The 27,663-nt window shown below is 38.7% G+C and overlaps 1 protein-coding gene across 5 annotated transcripts in view; it reads right to left on the reverse strand.

The window, feature by feature from the left end:
* Positions 1-27,663, reverse strand: part of Bbs9 (Bardet-Biedl syndrome 9) — a 436,605-nt gene that overhangs the window by 212,962 nt on the left and 195,980 nt on the right. For 3 of the 5 annotated variants that reach the window (XM_028872557.2, XM_028872558.2, XM_028872559.2), the window contains 6 exons: positions 24,955-25,008; positions 19,749-19,851; positions 17,976-18,080; positions 16,376-16,390; positions 6,717-6,857; positions 2,990-3,085 (listed from right to left, as the gene is read on the reverse strand). In XM_028872557.2, the coding sequence (XP_028728390.1) occupies positions 2,990-3,085; positions 6,717-6,857; positions 16,376-16,390; positions 17,976-18,080; positions 19,749-19,851; positions 24,955-25,008 (514 nt within the window). The remainder of the gene's footprint in view (positions 1-2,989; positions 3,086-6,716; positions 6,858-16,375; positions 16,391-17,975; positions 18,081-19,748; positions 19,852-24,954; positions 25,009-27,663) is intronic. The other 2 variants (XM_028872560.2, XM_028872561.2) reach the window with 1 other exon arrangement.

Here is a 27,663-nt window from a genome sequence, read left to right on the forward strand (position 1 = left end):
TGAGAAGAGATACTGTGTCCCTTCCACATGGTGGAAATCTGGCATTCCAGATTTCTTTATATGAATTACCACGCTGTGCTTTTTACAAAAACGAAAATGCCGAACATCAGCCAGGCACAAGGGTGCAGGGAGGGGCAGCAATGTCCCTTAACTCCAGAAATCAGACTTCCATACTCATCTTCACCACAGAGTTCTCTCCGAGACAGGAACCTGCACCCCTAAAGCCAAAGAACCAGCATAGAAATGGGGCAGCGGCCCTTCAGGTTTCAACTCATGCACTCCTTAGCTTTCCTGTTGAATACTACTTCCTGGGTTCTGTCCACCCACCACACAACCATGCCAAGGCATGACCACAAGCATAGATGCGAACAAGGTGGTTGTGCATCTCTGGGTGTCAGTAAAGTGTTAAGAATAGGAAAGTGGCAAAGTGCTCCAAAGGCCACTCATCTGAAGAGGACAACTACCAAGGCAGTAGGACATCAATATGCTCAGGGACACAAAAAACAAAGCCTGCTTTTCAAATGGTTTCCACGAAAGATTAACTATAGAGCACCACCAACTGGGGCTGGAGCAATGGCTCGGCCATTAAGAGCACTTGCTGCTCCTGCAGAGGACACAGGTTCAGTTCCCTGCCCCACATACAAGCTCAAAACAACCTGAAACTTCAGATCCAGGAGACAGAACCTCTGCTGGCCTCTGTGGCACGAGGCATATGCATGGAACACACACATATACATGTATATATGTGTGTGTTCCATGCATATGTGTACACATGTACATATATATGTATATATATATGGGGGGTACTGATATACATGTAAGTAAAAATTAGTCTTCAAAATAATCAAGCACCATTAACTCAAATCAGCATTTCCACAGTTTACAAAAGAAAGATTGGTGATAATTTTTTAGTTTAACCAGAGGATAAATTAATAAGAAAATGCACCAAAATGATTCCAACATCCAAATAAAGAGTAAAGCCAAGCAAAGTATAACAATACCAGGTGCTTGTGCTTAGCACAGTGGCCAGGACACTTAGGAATTTGTTAAGAGTTTAGACCTCATCTTAGAAATATTCTATGTGATGCCAATGTAATGGCCATAGTCATGACTTGTCACAAAGACCATATAAAGTATAGCATTTTCTTCTCTCTTTTCAAGTAACTTTTAATTGTTATGCTTTACTCTAGAATATCTACTTACATTCAGGATTATTTTATCAGTTAGCAATCTATATATTCAAGAAGCTTCTATGAGCTTAGCTACAGAAACATAGTCAGTTTCAATGGCAGGAAATATGCTCCTGCTAAGAAGTTTCAGTTTCAAAGAAGATGTCTTCATTTCATTCATTCTGTTATCGCAAGACAGCCAAAATGACTGCAGATGTAGACAGTACAAAGGGTAAGCCGACTGCTAAAATTACAGGATGCTTTTTAAATTTTAAAGTACCAAAGATGAAACCCAAGGCAAGCACTCTACCATTGAGTCACATCCCTAGCCGCAAAACTGCAGATTTTTTTTAAACTGGCATGTATTCAAACTATTCTAACGGACACCATCATACACACACACACACACACACACACACACACACACACACACACACACACATACACACACATAAACACAATTTATCCCGATAAAACGTGTATTACTATCATGTTTATTTCTATGAAAGTATATATCAAAAAGTGAGGTTAATTTGTTTAGCATAGTAAATACAGCAGAAGTTTTAAATCAATTAGTTTCAACTATTTTCCTCATATGAAAAAGTTAAGTTCATAAAGCATATTTAAATTGGAATTCAATTTTGGCTATATAATTAATGGATTTCTATCTGATATTAGTCTCAGCCGAAAACAATCATTCATTTCATACTCATTTCTGTCAATGTCTACCCTGGTTGGTTTTGGGTTTTTGTGTGTGTTTGTGTGTGTGTATGTGTGTGTATGTGTGTGTGTGTGTGTGTGTTCATATGTGTGTGTGTGTGTTCATATGTGTGTGTGTGTGTGTGTGTGTGTGTGTGTGTGTGTGTGTTCAACTTGACACATTCTAGAGTTATCTAGGAAGAAGAACCTCAGTTGAGAAAATGCCTTTATCTAGACTGTCTGTAGGCAAATCTGAGGGCATTTTCTAGATTAATGACTGACTTGGGAGGGCCTAGCCCATGAGGGACAGTGCCACCCCTGGGAAAGTCAATAAGCAGGACTCCTCTGTGGCCTCTGTTTCAATTTTGGCCTCCAGGATCCCAGCATGAATTCCTGTTCTACTGCCCTCAGAGATGGAGTATGACCTAAGGGTTATAAAACCTTTCCTTCCCAAATTACATTCGGTCATGGCATTTTACCACAGTAAGAGAATCCCTAACTAAGAAAAAATCAAATAGGGATATAAAGGTAAATATAGATATAAATATAGCTGATACATGATATGTAGGCAGATAGAGGATAGACTGATTAGATGACAGATAGATAGATAGATAGATAGATAGATAGATAGATGATAGATACATACATACATACATACATAAATGATAGATAGATAGATAGATAGATAGATAGATAGATAGATAGATAGATAGATAGAAAGCATGAGGGAGGCTGAGTCAGAAAAGTCACAAGTTCAAACCCAGGATGAATTACATATGGAGGAACCTGCCTGAAAAAAACATTAAAAAAATAAATATATACATAAACATGCAAAAAAGAAAATTAACTCTAGTTTTTAAAAGTTCTTGAAACCCAAATCACTGTATATGTATCTTAAAACATTTTAAATTTTAAAATTCCTTTCAAACCCTCTTCATCCCCAAAACTACAGCTACATGTCTCTAATATAATCTAGTCTCCACAACTCTCATATCTTATACTCATGGCCCTTGTCTGTCTATACCTAGCCAAACATCATCTGCACCCTTTGCAAAGTTCCTGGTGTGATACAGTGTCCTATGCCAAACAATCAGCAATAGTAACAGCACAGTTCTACTTACGAGAAGTTCTGGAAGCAAGAAGAGTAACTCGAGAGCCACCTAAGAGACGAAAACCCATGACATTCACCTGATCATCATCTGACTGATTGGCAAAGTCTACAAAGAAAAGGGAAAATAATCATCTACTTAATCACAAAATAAACACTAGTACTTGAAATAGGAAGCTTAGTTGGGTAAGTTTTACTTTATTAATATTTAAAATGCATGTTTCAACTATATTAGCTGGTCTTCACAGCAGCTCCCAATTGCTCAACTTCTGCCTCATGGTAGCATTCTGGAATGATTCCATTTTCATTATTTATTTTTCATAGATGAACACAGGTGTGAGGCTGAACATGCACAGAATAAACCTAAGAAACAATGTCTTCAGAAAGCAAAGAAAACATCTACGATTTGCAGATGTCTAGGAAGATGTCTGAGCCAACTTCAGAAGACTATCACGGACATAGTGGTGAATGTCGATTACCCCATGTACACAGCAGTAAGAACTCTGATGTGAGGCCAGCCTAGGCTATAGAGAGACTCTATCCCCAAAAAGACAGAGGCAGGGGGAAAGGTTGAGATCAACAGAGAAAAAATATGAGCGTTGAAACAGAAAATTGTAGTAAAACTTGAAATGTTTTAAAAGGTTGTTTATATTGATATCAAAACAAAAATGAATTGTCCCTATTGGAGGATTCCAGAGAATCTATTGCATTCACTTTATCTAAATATAGACACTTCAAACATCATAAGTTACCCTCACCTGCAACTGATTGTGCTCCAATATGTTTATATTCACTGAGTTGAGAAAAATCATGTAACACAAATTCTGGCCCTTAAAGAAATCAATTTTACAGTGAATTTCAAAAGGTTTCAAAGTATTCTTAACCTTTAACCTATTAGCTCCACTTTCAGACCTTCATCCAAGAAATGATTATAAATTTAAAATAGTTTTTTGGAAGGATATCACAAGAATACAATGTAAATATCTAAAAATAGAATGAGTCAGATAATTTTATGGTGTCCATTTATAATAAAACACCATGTAACAAAGTCACAAGTGAAAATATTTATAAAGATGTTTCTAAAAATATTTTTAAAGTCTCTATGGGAGGGGTAGATGCTTACAAAAATTATTTTAACAACATTAGGAGAAAATAAAGAAATAGATGTATGTATTACTGGATAGTAAATTATTGGCTGGTTCTTTGTGTGAACTTATCTATTTTTTAAACTTCTCATCTATTTGTAATGAAAGGTAAAATCACTCCACATATGCCCTATATTTCTTCACAAAAAAGTAGATAAACAATTAGGAAGAAACATAGATTTAAAATTATTTCTCCTGTATGAAGCTCATTAATCCATTTCTTTCAGTAGAATATATAGATTTGAAATAGCCACTGTATCTAATGTCAACATATAAGAGCTTTTATTTACAGAGTTAGAATTACTTTCACAATTACATGGCTCTATCATGTTCATTGTATTTAAAATAAAAATACATATTACATGTATACAATCTTGGGGAAAACAGCTTCCAATTTGTCACTCAGTGCTGTTTCTAAAGCAAGTAAAAGGCTGACAGGCACGATACCCCGACAATATCAACAAAACAGGCTCCAAACCAGTAGAAAAGTGGGGGCCACCAAGCTTTTTAAAAAATGTAGTCTATGTTGTATCTTACCAAGATAAACTCCCTGGTTAACAGCCTACATTTTTTATTCACTCTCTGGTTGAGCTCTGTTTATGCCAATAAAGGTCAACATCTCAGAATCCAATACTTAAACAGTATCAACAGCATCAATAAATTTGTTATTGTTCCACATATAATTTCCAACTATGTGCCCATGGCAGTTTATGCAATCCAAGGAAATAATTTGTGCAAAGTGCTACATTTTTACTGTCTAGATTTGTTACAAAAAATGGAGAGGAAGAAAAAGAAGGTGAGGAGAAAGATAACAGGGAGGAAACCATTAATTCCCAGCAACCACATGGTGGCTCACAGACATCTATTAATGAGATCTGGTGCCCTCTTTTGGCCTGCAGGCAGAACAACACTGTATACATAAAAAATAAAAAAACAACTACTCACTATGTGTCCACAAGCTCGATTCAAAATTAAGACTTGAATGGTTGTCTTTAAAAATACTTTTTTTGCATGGCAATATATAAATGAAGGTTTTAAAGCCTGTGTCCTGGCTGAGTGTGGTGGTGAACACCTTTAATCCCAGCACTCAGGAGGCAGAGGCAGGTGGGTCTCTCTGAGTTCAAGGCCAGTTTGTTCTACATAGTGAGTTCCAGGACAGGTAGAGTTACACAGTGAGACCCTGTCTCAAAATAAAAACCAAAGTAAATAAGCCCTACTACTTTTAATGAGTAACAAATCAAAAGCATTTTATGTAATAACACAAAGGGATGACTTACAACAAATTTCTCAGTTTTGTGGGAAATAGTCTGGATTCTAAAAATCACACCTTAAATACAAGAGTAAAAATACACCTCATAGTGAACAGGGTTGACTCTTAATAAAGTACTTTAAAAGGCTGTTCGACTCTCAGATTTTTTTTCTTTTGATTCCATGCCATCACTAAGGGCAGAAAAATTCTAAGAGCTGTGGGTGATGGATAACTCCAAGGAAACAGTGTCTTCCAGACACAATAGGACGGAAGCACACATGAACTCACAGAGACTGTGCAGCATGCACTGGGTCAATACAGGCTTAAGCCAGATGGGTCCCAGCACTAAGAGGCGGAGAGGACTTGGGCTCCCGCCCCAACCAAGGAGTTCTCTGCAGCTGGTGAGGAGAGAATCAATGTTGTCCAATGCAGTGTCACTGAGTACATGAACTACACTCCAGGGCCGTCCCCACGCCCAGTAGTTGACTAACACAAAGCAAACTAATTTATGAGTTTCTGGGGGTTAGGTTTTGTTTTTGGTGTGGGGGGAGCTCTTCATTTCATTCTGCTTTGGCATTTTGTTTGTGCGTTTCTTTTATCTTTTGCTAGTTTGATTTTCAATTCTGTGGTTCTATGGATTTTTTTTTTTTTTTGCGGGGGAGGGAGACAGTAAAATTGCATGGGTTGGGTGTTGCAGAGGATCAGGAAGAAAGTGAGAGAAGGGGAAATCATGATCAAAATATAGTGTTTGAAAAGAAATTATATGAAAACAGAAAGCGGGCAGGTGTCTATTCCAAACTCTGATTACAATGCCGTGCAAGGTGGCCAAAGCCGCAGCTCTTCTAAGACACCCAGAAATCACCCCAGCATACTCAGCAGTGTGCTGTGGGATGTTCTGTGTGCTCGAGTCCAAGACACAAAGACCACTCAGCAACCAGATCATTTGCTCCTCCAGCTGCTGTAGACAACAGTCTGAGGAACGGCCATCCCTGAGACAACCTCAGAAGCGACAGTAATGATGAACTGTTATGAATACTAAGAAGAGGATACATCCAAAGGTCTACAGTAACATTTAACAATAAATATTTATATTTCAAGCCAAAACTTCCGACCTAGAAAAGAATCATTTATTGTTTTATATCTGAACACTGAAGCAAAATAATGATTATAAAAATGTTAATAAAACATAGAAAGTGTACCATCACCTTACTGACTAGGCTGTTCACCTTTGAGCAGGCGCATAAGAAGGGGGCGGGTCCTCACCCTACAGGTACACCTGCTGCTGGAGCATTCCACATGGAACCCCAGCATTCCCAGCTCCCCACGGAGTGTACCCCAAGTCCTACCTGGAAAGAGGCTGGGCAGACCGACAGGAGGTTTGTTGGTATCGATAGTCAGTTTGTGGCTTGCAGTTTTTGAAGGCTGACCTGGTAGGCAAATTAGTTTCAGAGGAAGTCTAAATTTACATTGGATAACGCGAGGAATTCCTGAAATTACAGAAAAATTAAAACTGTAGATCTGAGTTGGACAAACATCTGGGTAGAAAGACCGTGTATTCTGAGCAGGGCACTGGGAAGCTTGCTGCCTGCCTCTCCGTTTAGCTCCAGCCAAGTAACTGGTAAACACTACCAGGACTCACATCTATTCATTCATTCATTCATTCATTCATTCATTTTAGTGTGAAGAGATGGGGGAGGGGAGTGAGAGATATAAAATGCAAGTAAATGAACAGAAATAAAGAAATATACTGAGTGAGATAACCCAGGAAGACAAACACTGCGTGTTTTCTCTTATTTGTGGACCCCAGCTCGGAATCTTTCAGTGTGATATATAACCCGAGGAAACTGCAGGTGCAAGGAAAAGAAAAAGGAAGCCACGGAGTCGTAGAGCACAGAGGGGAACAGGGTTCTAGAAGAGGAGAGCGCATGGCACCATTGCTATGGGGGAAACTGAGCAAACCAGGGAGGAAGACTTACCTGGGGGAGCGGAAACACAGAGAGAGGAGGAGGGATAAATTACACTGAGGGTGCTTGAGAAAGCCATGGAAAATCCTATTTTATGTTCAATTAAAATTACATAAAATATATATAAGTGAATTTGTATGCATACATACTTTTAACTAAAGTTACACGGTTGTGGTGATAATGACCCCGCATGAAAACATAGACTATCTACCAACTCCAAGTGCCTGGCGTGGGAAGCTTCTTTCAGGTTGCTGCAAGAACCCCGGAGGTGTCCAGTCTGCCACTGCCCCGGTTGTCTCCCAGATAAAGGACTTGGAGGAATCTAGCTGGAACTGACCTGGAAGCCTCCTCCTGAGGACTAGGTCTTACAGGATGGGAAGGAGCAATACAAGCTGCCAAGAGAACAAAGCCATCAAGAGTCCTACAGAGATGCAATACCTACAAACCACAAAAACTGCAGGAAAGAGAGGTATGCTGAAAGGTACAATAGTGGCACTTATGTCCTGGGAGTAACCAACAGGCATCTCATCGGACTTATGGCTGCTCAGCTCGAAGGCATTCCTATCTGGTACTGTAAACTTCACCACCTACCTGTGTCTAAGGCCATGAAATCAGGAGAACCTGCGGCTGCCATCTTTCTACACCAGCATAACTTCTAAGTGCACTCTAAATACTGTCAACAGGAAAGTGTGGTTCTCCCTGCTCAATGAAGCTTCCTTTTGCAGCAGGTAGAGGTCATTACAGAAAGCCACAACTTGTAAAAATGCAAAGAACAACTGAACATAGGGTGCCTGTCCCCAGTTAACATATCAGCAATACCATGCCTACACCTAAGGCTTAGAGAACATCACAGAAGAGGAAATGGGAAAGCTGTGAGGTCCAGAGGACTGGAATGTCTGCTGTGACACAGTCATCTTTAAAACATTATAAAGTGAAAATTTGGGGACTGGAGATTTTCAAAAAGAGGACATCAAACAGAAAGGGGGGTGTGGGGAGGAAGAAGTGGATCTGGGGAGGGTGCAGGAAGGGCAGGAGTGAATATAATCAAAACATATTGAATGAAATGCTTAAAGAATTGATTAAACTATTTTAAAGAGTTCAAACAAGCATAGGCGTGAGGTCTATATTTAAGCAGGATATTTTTAAGGACTAGCCCATTTAGACAGTATGAAAATCATTCAATTACTGAGACAATTCTTTAAGATTTTCAAAGCCCTAGCCACAGCCTACAGCTATCAGTTAAAATGAGCAAAGATTTCTGTGGGCCTCTTTAGCTCTTTGTTTCTTCCTTTTCTCATGTGGTCTTCATTTACCATGGTCTCCTATTCCTTGTTCTCCCTCTCTTTTCTTGATCCAGCTAGGATCTCCCACTCTCTTTCCCTTGCCCCTCGCCCTTCATTGCTCCCACTCATGTCCAGGCTGTTCATGTAGATCTCATCCATTTCTCCGTGTCTTTCTTGGGGTCCCATTTTCCAGGTAGCCTCACTGGTGATGTGAGTAGCAGTCCAGTCATCCTTGTTCCACATCTAGCATCTTCCTATGAGTGAGTACATACCGTATTTGTCTTTCTGAGTCTGGGTTACCTCACTCAGGATGATTTTTTCTAGATCCATCCATTTGCCTGCAAACCTCATGATGTCATTGTTTTTCTCTGCTGAGTAGTATTCCATTGTGTATATGTGCCACAATTTCCATTCTTCAGTTGAAGGGCATCTAGGTTGTTTCCAGGTTTTGGCTATTACAAACAATGCTGATATGAACATAGCTGAGCAAGCGCTCTTGTGGTATGATTGAGCATTTCTTGGGTATATGCCCAGGAGTGGTATAGCTGGATCTTGGGGGAGATTGATTCCCAATTTTCTAAGAAAGTGCCATATTGATTTCCAAAGTGGTTGTACAAGCTTGCATTCCCACCAGCAGTGGAGGAGAGTTCCCCTAGTTCCACATCCTCTCCAGCATAAAGTGTCTTCAGTGTTTTTGATCTTAGCCATTCTGACAGGCGTAAGGTGGTATCTCAGAGTTGTTTTGATTTGCATTTCCCTCATGATTAGGGATGTTGAACAATTCCTTAAATGTCTTTCAGCCATTTGAGTTTCCTCTGTTGAGAATTCTCTGTTTAGTTCTAAAGCCCATTTCTCAGTTGGACTGTTGGTCATTTTGATGTCTAATTTCTTGAGTTCCTTATATATTCTGGATATCAGTCCTCTGTCACATGTGGGGTTGGTGAAGATCTTTTCCCATTCTGTAGGCTGTCGCTTTGCCTTGTTGACCATATCCTTTGCTCTACAAAAGCTTCTCAGTTTCAAGAGGTCCATTGATTGTTTGTCTCAGTGTCTGTGCTACTGGTGTTATATTTAGGAAGTGATCTCCTATGCCAATGCGTTCAAGACTACTAAAGAGGCCCACAGAAATCCACAAAAGACTGCTGGCAATGGTCGAGAGACAGCCAGGACTGACCTACTCTGGTGATGGGATGGCCAAACACCCTAATAGTTGTGCCATAAACCCCATCCAAGGACTGAGGAATCTGGATGCAGACATCCACGGCTAGGCCCCTGGTGGAGCGCTGGGAGTCTAATTAGTGAGAAAGAGGAGGGTTTATATGAGCGAGAATTGTTGAAACCAAGGTTGGATAAAGCACAGGGACAAATAACCAAATGAATGGAAACACATGAACTATGAACCAAAGGCTGAGGAGCCCCCAACTGGATCAGGCCCTCTGAATAGGTGAGACAGTCGATTGGCTTGATCTGTTTGGGAGGCATCTAGACAGTGGTACCAGGTCCTGGGCTCGTTGCATGAGTTAGCTGTTTGAAACCTAGGACTTATGCAGGGACGCTTGACTCAATCTGGGAGGAGGGGACTGGACCTGCCTGGACTGAGTCTATCAGGTTAATCTCAGTCCTTGGGGGAGACCTTGATCTGGAGGAGGTGGGAATGGGGAGTGGGCTGGGGGGAAGGGGAGGGGGGCAGGAAGGGAGAGAACAAGGGAATCTGTGGCTATTATGTAGAACTGAATAGTATTATAAAATAAATAAAAAAAAATTCTTACCCAAAAAAAAAGACATGAAGAAAGAAATTAATAAAATAAATAAATAAATAGTTTAAAAGCAAAAATAAAATAAAATAAAATGAACAAAGAACACTCAGTTTCCATGAGACTCTGCATTATTATATCTGAAATTGGTCTACCCAAGACATTCTAAATTCTTAGATACTTTTTTCCTTTTTTTTTTTTTTTTTTTTTTTTTGGTTTTTCAAGACAGGGTTTCTCTGTGTAGCTTTGTGCCTTTCCTGGATCTCTTTCTGTAGACCTGGCTGTCCTCGAACTCACAGAGATCCGCCTGCCTCTGCCTCCCGAGTGCTGGAATTAAAGGCGTGCGCCACCACCGCCCAGCTAGATACTTTCACATATTAAGGATTCAAATTATATTAACTATTTTCAACAAACTATTACTGTGAAAGTTCAATGTACATGAGATTTTCTGAAGTTCATGACAATTTTACACATTAATATTAAAAATGTTACTTAGGAGAATTAGGTTTTATCATAATTTCACATTATAATTCTAAGTTCTAATTTTTATAACTCAAGCCTAGTATTTAATGGTAAATGTTGTCAGTATTCATACAGGTATAGTTAAGCAGGTAACTGAATAATTTAATTAAATTAATTAATAACAAAGCTGAATAATTTCATTCTCAAAATTATTTTAAATCACTTTTCATTCTTTTTGTAAAACAACCAAGAATGAAACTAAATTTATAAGGTTGTTTATAAATCTAAAAATCAGTATTTTAACCTTGAGCTTGCTCTCTTTTCATTCTAGGATTCTGTTTCTGACAAGATAATATGAAAGGTGGGAGTAAAACATAGAAATCAGCATCTTACTGAAGTCCTGTACAGAAATGGAAAACTCTACTTAGTGCATTCGCAAACTAATCTCTTCATTTCTCTGTGGGGGGTCAGTGAGAGCTTTACAACAGTAAAAGCAAAAGCAGTTGAAATTAGAAACACAGTTTGTCAAGATGACTGAGTTGGGGCCGAGTCCCCATGGACGATGGAGATGTGTTCTGTCTCCTTCCTCCTAGGACAGTGAGGGAAGATCAGCAGGGCTGGGCCCTGCTGGTGAAGGAAACAATCAAATGCTTCTTCTGATCACGTGGGGCACACCCGTCATTCTTCTCCACACAATCTGTCACCCACCAGTTCTTACCCAGCTCAGGTTTTGTTCGTAACCAACAGATGTTAAATTTACTTCTGGAATCCTAGAATGGTGTGTGTTCAGAAAAGTCCCCAGGTATCACTTTCTGAAGTTCTGTGTGGGTTTTAGGGGCATATGTGTTTGTACTTAATAATGATGAAAAGTTTTGAGTCAAAATATTATGGTAACACATTCTAAGATACTTTCCAAGCCACAGTTATCAATTCCACCACATGTAAAAAATTACCAAGTGCTTCTTTGCTAACTTTAAGGAAATTCTATATATTACATATATCCCAAAATTATGAAAATGAAGCCTTAAATAGGTTTCTATTATAATAGATAAGTTAAAGTTACAACCCCCGGTTAACAGATACAGTGTGGAAAGAACAAAAGTTGCTTCTATCTCTTTAATTTCAAATGAATAGTATAACAAAAATGCTTTAACTTCTGACTATACACAAAGAATATAATCTTATATATACACTTTCAACTAAATTCTAAGTTAACTGTTCAAACCAACTACATGAAACCCTGCTTGAAGAAAAACAAAAGAAAAATTAAAATAAAGACTTTTTCAGTGTTACTCTTGGAACAGTTCTGAACCTGGTTGAAAAAGCCTAATTGGTCCTAACTCTTTGTACTGATACACACTTTCAACTAAATCTAAGTTAACTGTTCAAGCAAACTTTCTCCAAAAACTGTGTCACGGCCTCTACATCACTTGCACCAGGTACAAGGACTCATGATTTTAAAATCAGGGATGATCAACAACACTGGCTTTATTTTAAATTGAAGAAACTGGTGAGAATGCAGGAGATCAGGAATGGGAACAAGCTGGAGAGAAGGCTCCGTGTGTGCACACTTATGGTAAAGAAAAGAGGGGCTGGAGAGGTGACTCAGAGATTAAGAGCATTAACTGCTCTTCCAGAGGTCCAGAGTTCAGTTCCCAGCAACCACAGGGTAGCTCACAGCCATCTAAAATGAGATCTGGTGCCCTCTTCTGGCTGCAGGGACACATGCAGCAGAACAATGTATACATAATAAATAAAGATCTTTTTTAAAAAAGAAGAAAAGGGGGGCTGGAGAAATGGCTCCATGGCTAAGAGAACTTGCTGCTCTTCCAGAGGACCCACATTTGAATTCCAGCACTCATATGGCGAGTCACATCAATCTGTAACTCCAGTTCAAGGGGATGTGATGCCTTCTTCTGGCCCCTTTGGACCCAGGAACAGGCATGGTATGCATACACACGTGCAGGCAAAACATCCATGCACATAAAATAAAAGGATTTTTTTTCAAGAATTGCCTAGATTAATAGATTTTTCAAGCCTTGTGTGGTAGCACATACTGTAATCTCAGATCTTGAAATCTAAAGGCAGAAGGGTAAAAAGTTCAAAGTCATCCTTAGCTATGTATCGACCTTGAAACCAGCCAGGGCTACACGAAACCTTGCTTCAAGAGAAAAAGAAAAATTAAAATAAAGACCTTTTCACTGTTGCTCTTGGAACAGTTTTGAACCTGGTTGAAAAGCCTAATTGGTCCTAACTCTTTGTGCCCCCAGTGACACCTCCTTTCTGCTCTTGGCAAAAACTGTCTGCCTAGCTGGCTAACTCAACTCTGCAATCTAAGCTGAGAAAAGAAGTGTTCATCATTCATTGGATTCCAATATCAACTGAGTCATTCATCAGTCTGACTTTGCTGTATAGGATCTGGAATTTTTAAGCAAATTGAATCACCTCCCTTTCATATGGCTTCCCTTCCCATAACCCGCTAGAGGAAATGGATAGTAACAACTGCTACAATGCAATTAATCACAAAGTCATTTGTCAATCAGAGAGAAAAGTTACATTAAAACCACCCCTGAATGAACAATTTTCCAAGACGAAAATTCTAATTACACCTGGCATACACACCAGCCCAGGATCACTTTCAAACAGGAAACCAACAAGTGCTTGAAAAATGGACATAGTATGTATGTGTGTGTTTGCATACACATGCACACATATACGCGAATAGGACAGCCACATCTATAAATTAGACTTCTATAGAAGACCTGTGAACGCTCTGCAAGGCTGCTGGAGTCATTTCTTACTGCAAACAGGAAGTCCAGAGGAGCAGCAATGTCTGGTAGCCAGGACTTCCTGACCCTTCCTGCAGTGACAGGTAACATACTGTACTTTGTCTACGGGCATGTTTTTCTCCACCCATGGCATGTAACTTTAATGTAGAAATAATGGAGGCTAACTCCTGTGAGACCACATAAACCTCACTTCCTTTTTCTTTTTTTTTTTTTTTTTTTGGTTTTCGAGACAGGGTTTCTCTGTGTAGCTTTGCGCCTTTCCTGGAACTCACTTGGTAGCCCAGGCTGGCCTCGAACTCACAGAGATCCGCCTGCCTCTGCCTCCCGAGTGCTGGGATTAAAGGCGTGCGCCACCACCGCCCGGCTCTCACTTCCTTTTTCTGACACGGGAGACCAGAACTGCTTTTCTGCAACACGGCCTGAACAGATCAAGACAAGAAAATGGATCTGTCTGTGAAATATAAAGCGTGTGTGTGAGTGAGATCTGAGTGACAGCAATTGGGGCTTTTCACTACTGGATACAGTTGTGTATTTCAACCCTGCTCCCTTGCATTTAATAATAATTTAAACCACATCAAAAGAAATTATTAAAAATCACGATCACCTGTATATTGAAATATGGAAACTTCCATTCTGATTGATATTTCTCATGGTCTGAGCTGAGCTTATGATAAAAGTGGTAAATATTTTTCAACAACAACCTTTACCTACTCTTTTAAACTTAACCACTTGAATAAGACTAAGGCAATTTACAAAATTTAAATTAAAATTGTATTAGCCTCATACACTCTGGAGGATTAGAATTTAAATAGTAATAGTTTTAGTTCAACTAAATTTTAATTTATCAAGTAAGTTTCATATTACTAAGCTACAAATCTACACTAATATTAAGACATTGCTGCTGTGGGATGTTCTGTATGTCCTGTGGGAGCCCTTCCGTGGGTTCCTCGTGGCTTTACCAGCAGGTCCGCATAGAGGATGACTAGGACCACGGGCCTGAGTGCAGGTGTCGAGATGGTCTGCACTTGGCTGTGCTGTGGGATGGTCTGTATGTCAAGTTGCTCTGATTGGTCAATAAATAAAACCTGATTGGCCGTGGCTGGACAGGAAGTATAGGCAGGACTAACAGAGAGGAGAAAAGAAAGAACAGGAAGGCAGAAGGAGTCACTGCAAGCCACCGCCAGGACAAACAGCATGTAAAGACGCCGGTAAGTCACAAGAGACGTGACAAGGTATAGATTTTTAGAAATGGGTTAATTTAAGATATAAAAACAGTTAGCAAGAAGCCTACCACGGCCATACAGTTTATAAGTAATATAAGCGTCTGAGTGATTATTTTATACGTGGATTGTGGGACTGCGGGGCTTGGTGAAACCTGGAGAGAAGCCCTCCAGCAACACATTGCTCATATAAATATATGTTTGCCTTTAGATCACATGCTATTACAGGCTACATGACTCAAACTGTTGCATCATCAAGATTGTATGAGTATGTTGGGTGTAGTGGCGTAGTGGCGCATGCCTTGAATCCCAGCACTCAGGAGGCAGAGGCAGGTGAATCTCTGTGAGTTTGAGGCTAGCCTGGTCTATATAGTAAGCTCCAGGACAGCCAGGGCTACCTAGAGAGATCCTGTCTTTAAAAAGAAAAAAAGAAAGAAAGAGAGAAAGAAAGGAAGGAAGGAAGGAAGGAAGGAAGGAAGGAAGGAAGGAAGGAAGGAAGGAAGGAAGGAAGGAAGGAAGGAAGAGAAAAAGATTGTGTGACTAAATATTGCTGTTTTAACAGTGGTTTAACTATATCCAATTACTACTAGTTGGTGGATATTATTATCTAAAACTTGTCTTAAGGTAACTTCAATAAAGATAATCTGCTGTGTTAAATCTATATAACTTAAGGGGAAAGTAAATTAGGAGATACTTAATGTCTGTTGTGCACCCTGACAGTCTACAGTTCAAAGAGGAGTCATTTATCTCCACCCTTAAAGAGATCACATCTATTGGGAAACCTAAGAAACTAAGGTAAACTTAGCAGAGCCTGGCATGTGTGCACTATGGGAAAGTGACTAACAACACTACCTCAGGCAAGTTCATCTTTTAGAAATCCTGAATGAGACGAGAGACAGTTGCATAATAGTTCACATAGCATTCTTATCAGACACAGGTTGGTTTATTTGAGCATTTAGAAGAACATTTAAAATTAACTGGCATGTATATTTTTAATTCTCTATTCTTTAATGTGAGTAAAATAATCTAGTAATGAACATGTACTAAGGACTTTCAGCAAAAATTTGCCAATGACATTTTTGGTGTTCCTCAACAAAGGCATTCCAGGGCTCGAGAAATGGCTTAGCAGTTTAAGAGCACAGCTGTTCTTCCAGAGGAATCAAGTTCCCAACACTAGGTGGTTCCCATCTACCTATAACTCCAGAGGCAAGGGATGCAACCCCTCTTCCAAACCCGAGGGTACCCGCACTCACACATGCACATACACCCACCAACCTGATGTACACACACATGTACAATTAAAAACAAATCTTATTTAAGTCACTCTGTTCTTACCTTTCACCTCATTTGTAATGAGAATCCTCTTGAAACAGGCACATTGCCCTTCATAGCAAGACTAAGACATCGCCCTAAAGAAATCTGTTACAACATAAGCTAATGTAAAGGGTTGATCATGCTGTAACGCCCACTGATTTGAGTTTAACAACAAATTTGAGCCTGATAATTCATTTTCTCCTTTATCTTTTCACTTACCATCAGGATTTCGATCTATCCATAAGAAGCAATGCAAAAGACAGTGGGAAAGAAAGAATGCAAACTAATTATCTGTGGTAAAGCTACAAGACAAATTTGATACACATCTGTTTAAAATATAATTTAAATTTACAGGAATAGCACATATACCCCAACAAAGAAAACAAAAGCCTTATTTGAAGAGCAAATCCTAAGTAAATGAAATTCAACAATGTGTTTGTGCCTCTGTTCTCAAAAGTACACGGGAATGGTTCTCCAGTATAAATGTGGTTAAAAAAAGCAACTCACTATCCAAGAGACATGAAGAATATCAAGTGGGAAGGTTGAGTGAAAATGTAAAAGCACAGTGTTAACATTGCCAGTCAGTCCTTCTTGAAATAATTGTCATAGATACTACTCTGGAATAATGTTCATTCGGGTTTTAAGGATTGTCTTCTTGTTCTTATTTTACACACTTCTTATGTTCATTTGTAACTAACTGTGAACCAAATAGTGTCGGGACCTCTGCTTTACTAATAATTTATGATATTCTAAATTCTATCTATAAGAAAGATATGTGACCAAAATGGTAAATGCCACTGCAGGCCACAAAGCAATGGTCGATTTCACAGTATCTGAAGCACTTTGAGTGTGTGGTCCACAAGGCATTAGCCATTCTCTCTCTTTTTTTTTTTCAACCAGTATCACTACTTTTCCTTAAATATTAGTGAAAGAATTGTATAAATTGAGACATCTCTATAAACAACTATGTAATACTGTAACTGATTACTCAGATGTTAAGCTAAACTGAGCATAAAAATATAGAGACTTGGGTTTTTTTAAAAACTATACGCCTTTTTAACTGGAAAAATAAGCCTTAAAACTGTCCAGAAATGTTCTTAAAACACAAATATAAAATTGCTGCAATATCTGATTACCAGCTCTACTACATTGAAACACCTTTTAAAGAGTTACCCACTAATTTTTATTTTCTAACAACCAATTGACATCCAAGTGTTACTATGAAATAATTACCACACAAGAAAGGAAAAGACGATCATACCAAAGTCAACTAAGTTCAAGTTTGTAACAGGATAATCACTCCTAGTCTAGAGAGAACCTAATCATGCCTATTAAGAACAATCTAATGATATCTAATATCTTGTATGCAAAGTTTTTAAAAATAAAATTTTTAAATCTAAAAAAAAAAAATTGACTTAAACTCCAGATGAAAATGTAACAGATCTGCTCCTAAATACTCTAACATGGAAGGTAAGGAGTTTTATTTAAAATTTATCTAAAATTGAATAGTGGCTTAATGCTTTTTTCACTAATTCATACCAGCTCTTTTAGTTTAAATAAATGAATTATGATCTAGAGAACACTTTTCTAGTGCTAATAAAAAATACATCATATTTTCTATTAGGTGAAAGAGGACAGCACACACAGAAATCATATGAACACACTGTCATTAACACAACACATGGAAGTATTTGGAATAATAATTCATGGAGTTGCAGTAGAAAAGAACATTCTTTAATGGTATTCTTTTCTATCTTAAACACTTAAGTCATTTAACTTAAATTTTGTTTATAAGGTTGCAAATCATTGTATATTTTACCTGTTGGTCTGGAATAAGAAACAACTGCATTTCCTTCTAATTCGGATGGAAGGTAACTTCTCTTCAGGTAAACAGAAAATGCTACTATGCTGGTCATATCTGGTGCTATAGGGAATATGAAAGTTATACATAAGTTATGTGATGGATGCAATTATTAACAATAACTAAACTTTTTATAGCGTTTACTACATACCAGGTACTTCAAAAAGCACTTTAAACAGCCACTCATACAATCCTCACAGGACTACTGTAAGGTAATGCCACTGTCACTCCATTTTTTAATTATGAGGTGTCCAGAATACAGAGGGAAGGACCAAGGTTCCACACTCTTCAACCCTGCATCTCCTTCCCTGGGTCAACAGGCAGAAAAAGTGGGGGGAACAAAAAGGGCCAGAAAACCTGGGGAGACAGTACTCTGTGGTGGCTAGCACAAAGTCTGAACGGGACTGGATACAGATGATGTCAGCAGCTTTACAGACTGTCCTGTCCTCCTGCGGTGGTGCATGGGCTGCCTACCATTATTACAGAGCCTTTAGAGTTTATCTAGAACAAAAGTTCTTCATAATAGTTTTTAGAAAGATAAATGGGACAACAAGAAGGCTCAGCAGAGAAGGCACTTGTCACCACACCCAAAACCTAAATTCTAACTCCAGCAATCACATGGTAGGAAAGAACTCTCTCTTGCAAGTTGACCTCTGACCTCCAGACATGGCAAGCACATACACATGGGCACACATAAACAAAAAAAATAAACGTTAAAAATTAAAACAATAATGGGTAAAAGAACACTCAAGAAAAAAATAAAAAAACTTGTACAAAAAAAAAATAAATTGGAGATACCATTTAAAAACAGAAAAGAAGCCAGGCATGGTGGCACACACCTGGAATCCCAGCACTTTATAAGTTCAAGGTCAACCTGATCTACATAGTGAGTTCTAGGACAGCCAGGGCTATGCAGAGAGAGTCTGTCTTAAAAAAAAATTTTTTTTTGAAAGAAAATTTAAAAAGTTAACTAAGATCATTCTCACTGGACTAATGGCAACTTATAAGAGGTTCATATGGAATTCTATACAAAGAACTCATAGATTATTCTATACAAAGAATAATTACCATTTATGTTACTGTTTTTATGTTATTAGATAGTTCATATAATTTCATTTTCTAACTACATCTTCCAAACAATGCTGTCACAGAGATGTCATCATTCTCTGCTTACCAGTTAAAGTAGCAGGCTCTAAGTAGTTACTGAAATAGTCCACCCAAATCATACACCAAGTAGTATAGGAGTTAAATTCAAATATGGGACAAATCTCAAGCCAGTATTCTGTCTTCCAATGGTACTGATTCACTACAGCTGTCACTAGAGAAACACCATTAAAGGAAGACTTCCAGGGCTGAGGACACAGCTCAGCTGGCAGAGTTCTTACCTTGATGCACAAAGCTTCAATCTCTAGCAACACACACACACACACACACACACACACACACAGTGAGACACACACACAAGAGAGAGAGAGGGAGGAGAAAGAGACAGAGAGAGAGAGAGAGAGAGAGAGGTCTTCCAATTTCTAGTATTCAGATACAATAACAGATACAGCTAGTTAAGGAATATACTTAGAAATTCATAATCTAAAAATTATTCATCAGTAATCATATGTGACACAAGGTGGGGAAATATCTGTGAAGGAATGCCACCACTTATTTCCCAGGAAGATCTCAGTGCTCCTTAGAAACCTCCCCCCACAGTAAACATAGGACAAACAGGAAACTTACCCGTGAAGTCAAAGGTAAACTGATCACAGGTCGATACTAACGGCGGTTGCACATAGACTGATAATTTGACTTTTTGCAACACCACTCGATTCTGCAGGGAAATCTAAGGACACACAAATTATTAATAATATTAAATTCCACTTTATTCACGTTGACAAACTACTACAACCAACTAAAAATCATTAACAAATAATTAAGAAACCTGGTAAACCATGAGCAGTTTTATAACAGTTCATTCATAACAGCTAAAGAGTATAAACAGGCCAAATGTCCATCTCCACGGGCAATCAGAGCGTGGTCTATACCACAGAGTAACATTCAGCAAAAATAAATGAGGCTGACACATAAACTTTGAAAAATATTATATTAAGTTTTAAAAAAGCTAATCACAAAGAATCACATACAGTATAATTCTATTTACATAAAATATATGGCTCCCCTTCCCCTGCAAGGCCCAGGAACCACTTCAGCAGAGGGAACAGAAATACTTTAAGAACCACAGGTTGGGAAGACAGAAGCAAAACAGTGTCTTTGGCCATGGCGAGACCACTGCACCCATAAACTCACGGCAGGTGTGATTACCTGCACACGACCTGAGTAAGACAAAGCCAGTCAACACTCCAACATGGAGAGGCAAGGGGCTCACAAGGTTCCACCCCTAGTTCAGAAGAAATTGACCGTTAATGACTTCTGAGGTGTGGAGAGACAGTTTTCCTTAGGGACGTAGGCTGACAATGCTCTGGTGGATGGCTCCAGATCCCTGAGTAAATGGGGAGTACAAACTAAACTTGGTGACCTTTACAAAACAAAGACTACAGAAGTTATGGGTTGGCAAGGATCAGGGAGGACTTAGGGATAAGAGGAGGTGAATATGATCTACACTGTATAAAATCCTCCATGAATTAATAAAACCATTATATTAAAAACTTATCTGTTATATAGACAAACCCTATCTCCAAAAAAACTCCGAAAAACTTTATTTAAATTTTCAATAAAATAAATAGAATAGGCAACCTCTACAAAAAAATTATATAGATTGACACTTGCTTCAAAATAAAAGAGATAACAGGGACAATCAATGGTTATTGTCATTTCTTTTAAGGGGTCCAGTGTTCTAAAATTAGATGGGGTATGGCTGGCCAAATCTGCAAAGATTCTACCAATCACTGTGTACCGTATAATTATATATAGCGATGTCTCAGTATCAGAGAGAGAAAACAGCTGTTCTCATCTGTATTGAAAAACTGCATAATGGCATAAATGTGTTTGTTCTTTCCTTAAACACAATTGTACTATTGTGGATTATTTATCTTATTTAGTATCAGTATACTTATTTTTACAAACGACAATTATTCTGATAATTTCCTCACTTGTATGGATTTAATTTTACCCTAGGGCATATCAAAGCACTGCATTTTCTTCTGTGGCTAATCACAAAATTACTATGACATAACCAGTTCTAGACACCATCAAAGAATAAGGGTGTTAACTACTCTACTCCTGAGGGATTAAAATTCCAAACTGCTGATCTTACTTGGTGATGCTAAGAAATTCTACCCCTGTAAACCCAAAAGCTAAGATCTGTGGGATAATAGTTAGCCCAGAAGAAGGAACAGGTATGGGGACAGGAGGCCAGGATGTCTCACTCTCTTCTGAAGAGGGTGTTGGTAACATCAGACCCGAGCATCTTCACTAGAGTACAGTGCCATGTGCCAGTGAGGGCATCAAAGAATGAAACACCTGCTTTGCATTGGGTATCTTGTCTCTTTGGTTCTGATTTCCTATGAGTTTCAGCCTCTTGGAATTGTCCGTGTAAGATGACTTCTTCTAACTATTAATAGACAGCCAAGCACTAGTCTGTGTGGTAGGGTCACTCAGAATATCTGGAGGCAAACTCAAGGGCTGAGACTTTTATACCTCCTCGGGTGATCCTTATATACAACCTGGAATCAGCAGTTGGTTGAAAGTGATTCTTCCTTTGCTACAGAGCGGTTCAATCTAGTTAGTAGATTCTACCATCTGAGGTAGACACATAGCGTTGTTAACTGACATAACGCAATGATGTCTTTATTATGAAGAAAACTAGTTTTGCTCTGTCTCTTACGTAAAAGGCATGCATCACTTGTCCCTCAATTACACAAATATATTAACATAAAATATACAAAAATGTATAATTGACCTACAAACATAATGTGCATACAATTAAAGTCAGCAAATGTTATGTATTGATTTTAAGTGACGTATTCTCAACAACCTAAAAATAATCCAAACAAAAATGTTTTGAGATGTAAAGTAATGTTTTTAAGAGAAAATTATTGAGGCAAATACATATGATAAACATAGCAAAAAAAAAAATGTATCCTGGAATTTTACTATAAAAACCCTGCTAATGCACAAGGTATCTGGCACACCAGAAAGAAAACTTCCTCAGTGATGTCTGGCCACTGGGACAAAACCCTCAAGGTGACTGTGGCAAAAAGAAGCTGTGTAAGTGGCACACACCAGCATCTTTCAGATGGCTAGCTGGACCAGTAAGTTAACAGGACACAATTAAGTATTCTTCTATTAACAACAACACAATGTCCTCTGCATACATGTAATTAAATGTAATAGTCATAGTGACTTTTCTATATTCATAAAGCATGCTCGTGAGTGATTTGTGTGTCTTATCTCTCATAATCTTCACAGCTGTGTGAAATAAGGACTATCACACAGCATCCTACAAGACAGAAAACCACGGTGCTGAGAGCTGAGTAGTTCTTCCTGAAGCCAATAATTAAAAGGGAGAGAAATGTAACTGAACTGCTCTCTGCCAAAAGCCAGGGCCAGGCCTTCACACAGCAGTGTTTAAATCGTAACTTTATAAATGAAAAGGCTCCCATTTTACATTTCAGAAGTTAGTGCAGAGAAAGTAAACAACATGCCCAACCCCACTGAGGCCATGGGTACTGGAGGGCTGCAAAAACCGCCCTCAGGAGCATCATGTGAGCCTGAGAGACAACTCCCTGAAGTAATAACAAACTGTTTGGAAAGGAGCAGACATCCTGACTCTGCTGGCATAATGGTGGTGGCTTAGACAGAAATCACACAGTCTCACATTGTTACAGGGTGTGCATCTGGGTTAGATGAACAACCATGATAGCTCCCACATCAGATTTATTGAATCCAACAATGGTCTAGGCACTTTCAAAGCACAAATCAAAGAGATATGACAAAAATAACTACAGTAACAAAGAATAGTTGTTTTTGAGCCAAAAAGTGAATTAAAGACTTGGCTAAATCATAAACCTCATATTTTAAAAGGAAAATAATTGTAGAATATTAGGGAGAAAATATAAAATGTTAATACAAGAACTTTCCATGCCATTTTCTGATTCTAAAGAAATAAAATATAATCCTTAGGAAATATAATACCAAATGTTTACCCTAGGTATATAAATACGACTGCCAGGCCAGGTATGAACAAGCACTCTGCCTGTTGCCTGGAGCAGATGGTCACGCATCATGCACACATACTCAAGGTAGCCACATCTTCATTCATTTGGAACGGATGGAAAAATTTTCTCAATTAACTGGATTTATTATGATGGAAACTTTACTGGGTATATATCTTGGCTGCTGCTGTTATAAAAGGCCATAAGGAGAGATTTACAGCAGAAATTTGTATAGAAACTATCAGACAGGATCAGAAAATCATCCTGTCTGCTGTGTAAGTCCGGCCCATGTCATGTGACATTGCATGCCATGGTCTCTCCTCTACTTTTATCATGGCAACGAGAAGAAGAATTGTGACCGAGGCATGGTCAGTGTAGTTAATGCAGAGAATGTTCCAGAACTCGTGTCATCGCTTTAAGGTGGCTGGTACAAACGAAAGCCTAGGGAAGGTGTGGGAGGGAAAGGTGTGTTCACTAATAGCAACACCTCCTGTTGGATGGTAAGGGTGGGGACGTGTACGGTGTGATCTGCTTTGGGCACAAGACTTCTTTTGGCAATGGAGTGAGAGCCTTGACGGTCACATGACTGTGTCTGAACAATGCCATTACACAGATCTAAAACAGCTTCCCTACACAAACATATAGGTCATTCCTGCACCTCTGCAGTTACTTCTTTCTTAAGTCTTTGATTTCTTGCCACTAATGCCTTTCCAGAAGAGTCTGCGATTGGGGAGGGGCAGGGTGGCTGGAGAAAGACCACCCTTGTTTCCAATGGCAAGGATCCAGAAACGTTAGCTTAGGAAACTGCTGTAAGATTGGGCTCCCTTCAGCCTTACCAAAGATCTCCACACTTGGGCCACCCGCTGGGCCAGTGTAAGCGAACACAATTGCTAAAGCCTCCTACCTTGTCAAGCTTCTCCAAGGACAGCAAGCTAAAATCTGAGGGAACAGAAAGTCCGCCAAGTTTTGACTAAGTGAATCGCCAAGATCCACAACTTTTCCTGGCTTCTAAGGTCTGGACAGTGATAAATATTTTCAGCTTAATAACGTGCTGACTGATTACCACACTTTAAGTGCCTTAAGAACATTCCACATTTGAGTTCTAGCTCTGAAACTCTACAGTGACAATACTGAAACTCTTAACCAAAACTACATCATTCATGTTCTATTTTTCCAGGACTATCAATTTGTCATTACTCTACTTTATAGCCTCTTCATTTCATATTTTCTTGCCATAAATGTATCCATTTAAAGCTAATGTCATAGCAGATAAATGCCTGAGAATTCTTTTAAACACATATGTAATCATAATAAAAGAATGATTTTCTTAATATACATGTATGTCTCCAATATCCCTTCACAATCCATACATGATGCTACAGTGACTGGCTTATAACTGGATGGTAATAACACAATTTCTTTATAAGACTTATAAAGACTTAAGTCTTATAAAGAAAACTTTTTAAGTGACAAAAAAGTCTTATAAAGAAAACTTATTACTAGAAAAAGGAGCCCAGGTCATGCTATGTTCTTAAACAAGGGAGGAGAAAAGCCTAACACATTTTTGTGTATATATGATTTTTTCTACAAGTGTAATTATAACTTTTATAGCTGTCGGGAACAACAAAGGTTTTCTATTTGCTACTGAGATTGAAGAAAACTCCAGATTTTAAGCATGTACTTCCTATGGCAGTAAACGAGGAAAGCAGCAGGGACCAGAGGCTGGAATACACAATGCTGCCTGCCCACTGTCGTCTAGAAGTGGTACCTACCTTCACTGTGATGGACGGAACGGAGTCAGCTCCAACTTCAACATTAGTGGCTTGCTGCAAACACAGAATTGAGAAAAGTTTTCCTACTGATTTCAACAGCATTAGAACTGAGTGAATATATTGGATGCAACAGACATTCTCCACCATCACACAGAAAGCTAACTGAAGGGTTCATCACACAATAGTCTAAGAGTCCATAGGACATTTTGGAAATGTTCATGTAGAAAATCATGAACAGTATTTAAAACCCACTCATCAAAAAGGGAAGAAGAGTTAGAAAAGCTAGTTCACTTTAACACTGAAAATATTAATGCTACTAACTAGTTCTTTATATGGACAAATCTCTCCTTGCAATTCCCATAGAAACATTATGATATACCATTATGTAAAAAGCATGCTTTATTCAGGTTAATAATTTGTAACTGAGACATGTAATTAATGATATACTGAGTAACCTTACACCTGGAAACTAAACATGCAAGTGCATTTTTCTTTACTACATCTCATAAAAGAGTTCAGTGGGTAATCTATCACCATTAGCTTGGTTTGCCTGGTCCTACTGCTTAAAGAACTTCTAGCATAATAGAGCAAGGCAAAGATTTCCTTATAATGTTATACAGTGTGAGGGAAAAATACTCACTCTATAATAGAATAAGACCAAGAGGGCATATATTTTCTAACAATATGCATATGGATTCCTGTGGAACAACTGAGACTATAATGACTGTGCATGGTGAATAAATCAGATCTATTGTACATTTTATTTGGATTTTTATGCAAAAAACACTAACTACTTCTAAATAGAGATCATTATGATGCCATGGGCATCTGAAGAATTAAGAGCTGAGAAATTCACATTCTACTTCCAACTCCACAGGAAGTCCCATTTGAACCCTGATAAAGCTATAAAGCTGTTCCCTGAGGAAGATGAGACCATGGTGCATGTCTCCACTGCAGAAGATCCTATTCCAATAGAAAAAATTTACTTCTGTTTCAGAGATTTGCACTTTCATAATAATGATTAAAAAAATATTAATTCAAGCTTTCTGCTCTAGTACTATGTTACCTAAAGCCAGGAAATAACTTCACATTTGCCCACGGATCTAGCAGGAAATACCTCCTGTTTCCTTTTCAACCCATGTCTAAACACCTAGGCATTTCAAGGACAGCAGTATCTGGGGAACATGAAATCATAGCAGAGAAATGACTGTAAGAAGACATCATGACTCCACAGCGACATAAACTGTCAGGCTAATTCATTCCATCGAAGTAAGTATGGTAATCTAAAAACAGTTCTTAGAAAGGAAAAATACCAGCCAAGGCTATGCAGAGAAACTCTGTCTCAAAAAAAAAAAAAAAAAATACAGTAAGACAGAGAAAATGAATCAGGAAATACAGCAAGACAGGGGAAATGAATCAGGAAGTACAGCAAGACAAAAGAAATGAAGCAGGAAGTACAGAAAGACAGAGGAAATGAAGCAGGAAGTATAGCAAGACGGGAAATGAAGCAGGAAGACAGAAATAAAACAGGAAGTACAGTAATACAGGAAATGAAGCAGGAAAAAGACATGAAGGAAGAAGAACAGCACTCAAAGTTACCAATCAGGGAATATATATTACAATGTAGAGTCCAAAATGTTCCTAAAGACAAAGAGAATTCCTCACTCCAAATAGCCTATGTTTCAGAGAGTCTAGAAAAAACTCTACAAGTTGCCCAACATAGCGGAAAGGAGTCATTTCCACAGGGAGAAAATGTGTGAACATCTGTCAGCTAACTAAGCTCCCCCCCTCCCACCACACTCTTCAGGTAGGGTGAAAACAGTGTCTGCTGAAGGGCAACCTTTCATACAGAGCCTCTACTGTGCGAGTGAGCTGGGTCAATGCTTCTTTCATATTATGTTCCTGCCGCTTTTAACTGCACCTAATGTACTATACCATAGCAACATTAACATGGTTTGTACCATAATTTGAGTTGGCTGGTTATACAAAAGTTAATCTTTGAAGGCTCTGACAACCACTTGCTATATTATGCTATGATACTTAAATAGCAAACACATTTCCAAGGCAAAATTACATGATGATATCAACGCTAAATGCAGAAAATGTCCAAGTTCAGTCACTTAACTGATCAAGTTTGGACAGAGATACATATAAACTTAATGAATTCCATACAAACCTCAAGCAATGAGACATGATTACACACAAAAACGTGTTCTATGGAAGAATAAACAAGGACATGGAGTAATAGTCCCTTTCAGCCTTCCTGGTTCTCCATTTTAATCGGTCACAGAGCAAACAGACACAGAGCACCCAATACACAGCGAGTCCGAAGCGTACGGCAGTGAGCAAGATGAGTAGAGGGTGTGGGATGAGGTGGTGGAAGTGATGTTGGAAAAGAAAAATGTGATTGATGATGATGACAGCGGTAACAACTCAACAAAGCAGAGTCCAGCAGAGGGAAACAATTTCTGGACCCACTATCCGTGTATACTACACTCCTGCCCTCATTACTACTGTGACATATGAAAGACTATAAACATCAAACCTGGACAGGGACCACGCAGAAGCATTACCTCATTAAACTTTTATTCCAGCGTTACTTATTTCTACTTTATGTGTGGGGGTGAGTGTTTTGCCTGTTTGTATACACTGGTGCCCACAGAGGCCAGAAGAGGGCCTCAGATCCCTGGAAATGGAGTTAAAGACCAT

Source organism: Peromyscus leucopus, chromosome 7 (assembly GCF_004664715.2).
Source record: "Peromyscus leucopus breed LL Stock chromosome 7, UCI_PerLeu_2.1, whole genome shotgun sequence".
NCBI lineage: Eukaryota > Metazoa > Chordata > Mammalia > Rodentia > Cricetidae > Peromyscus > Peromyscus leucopus.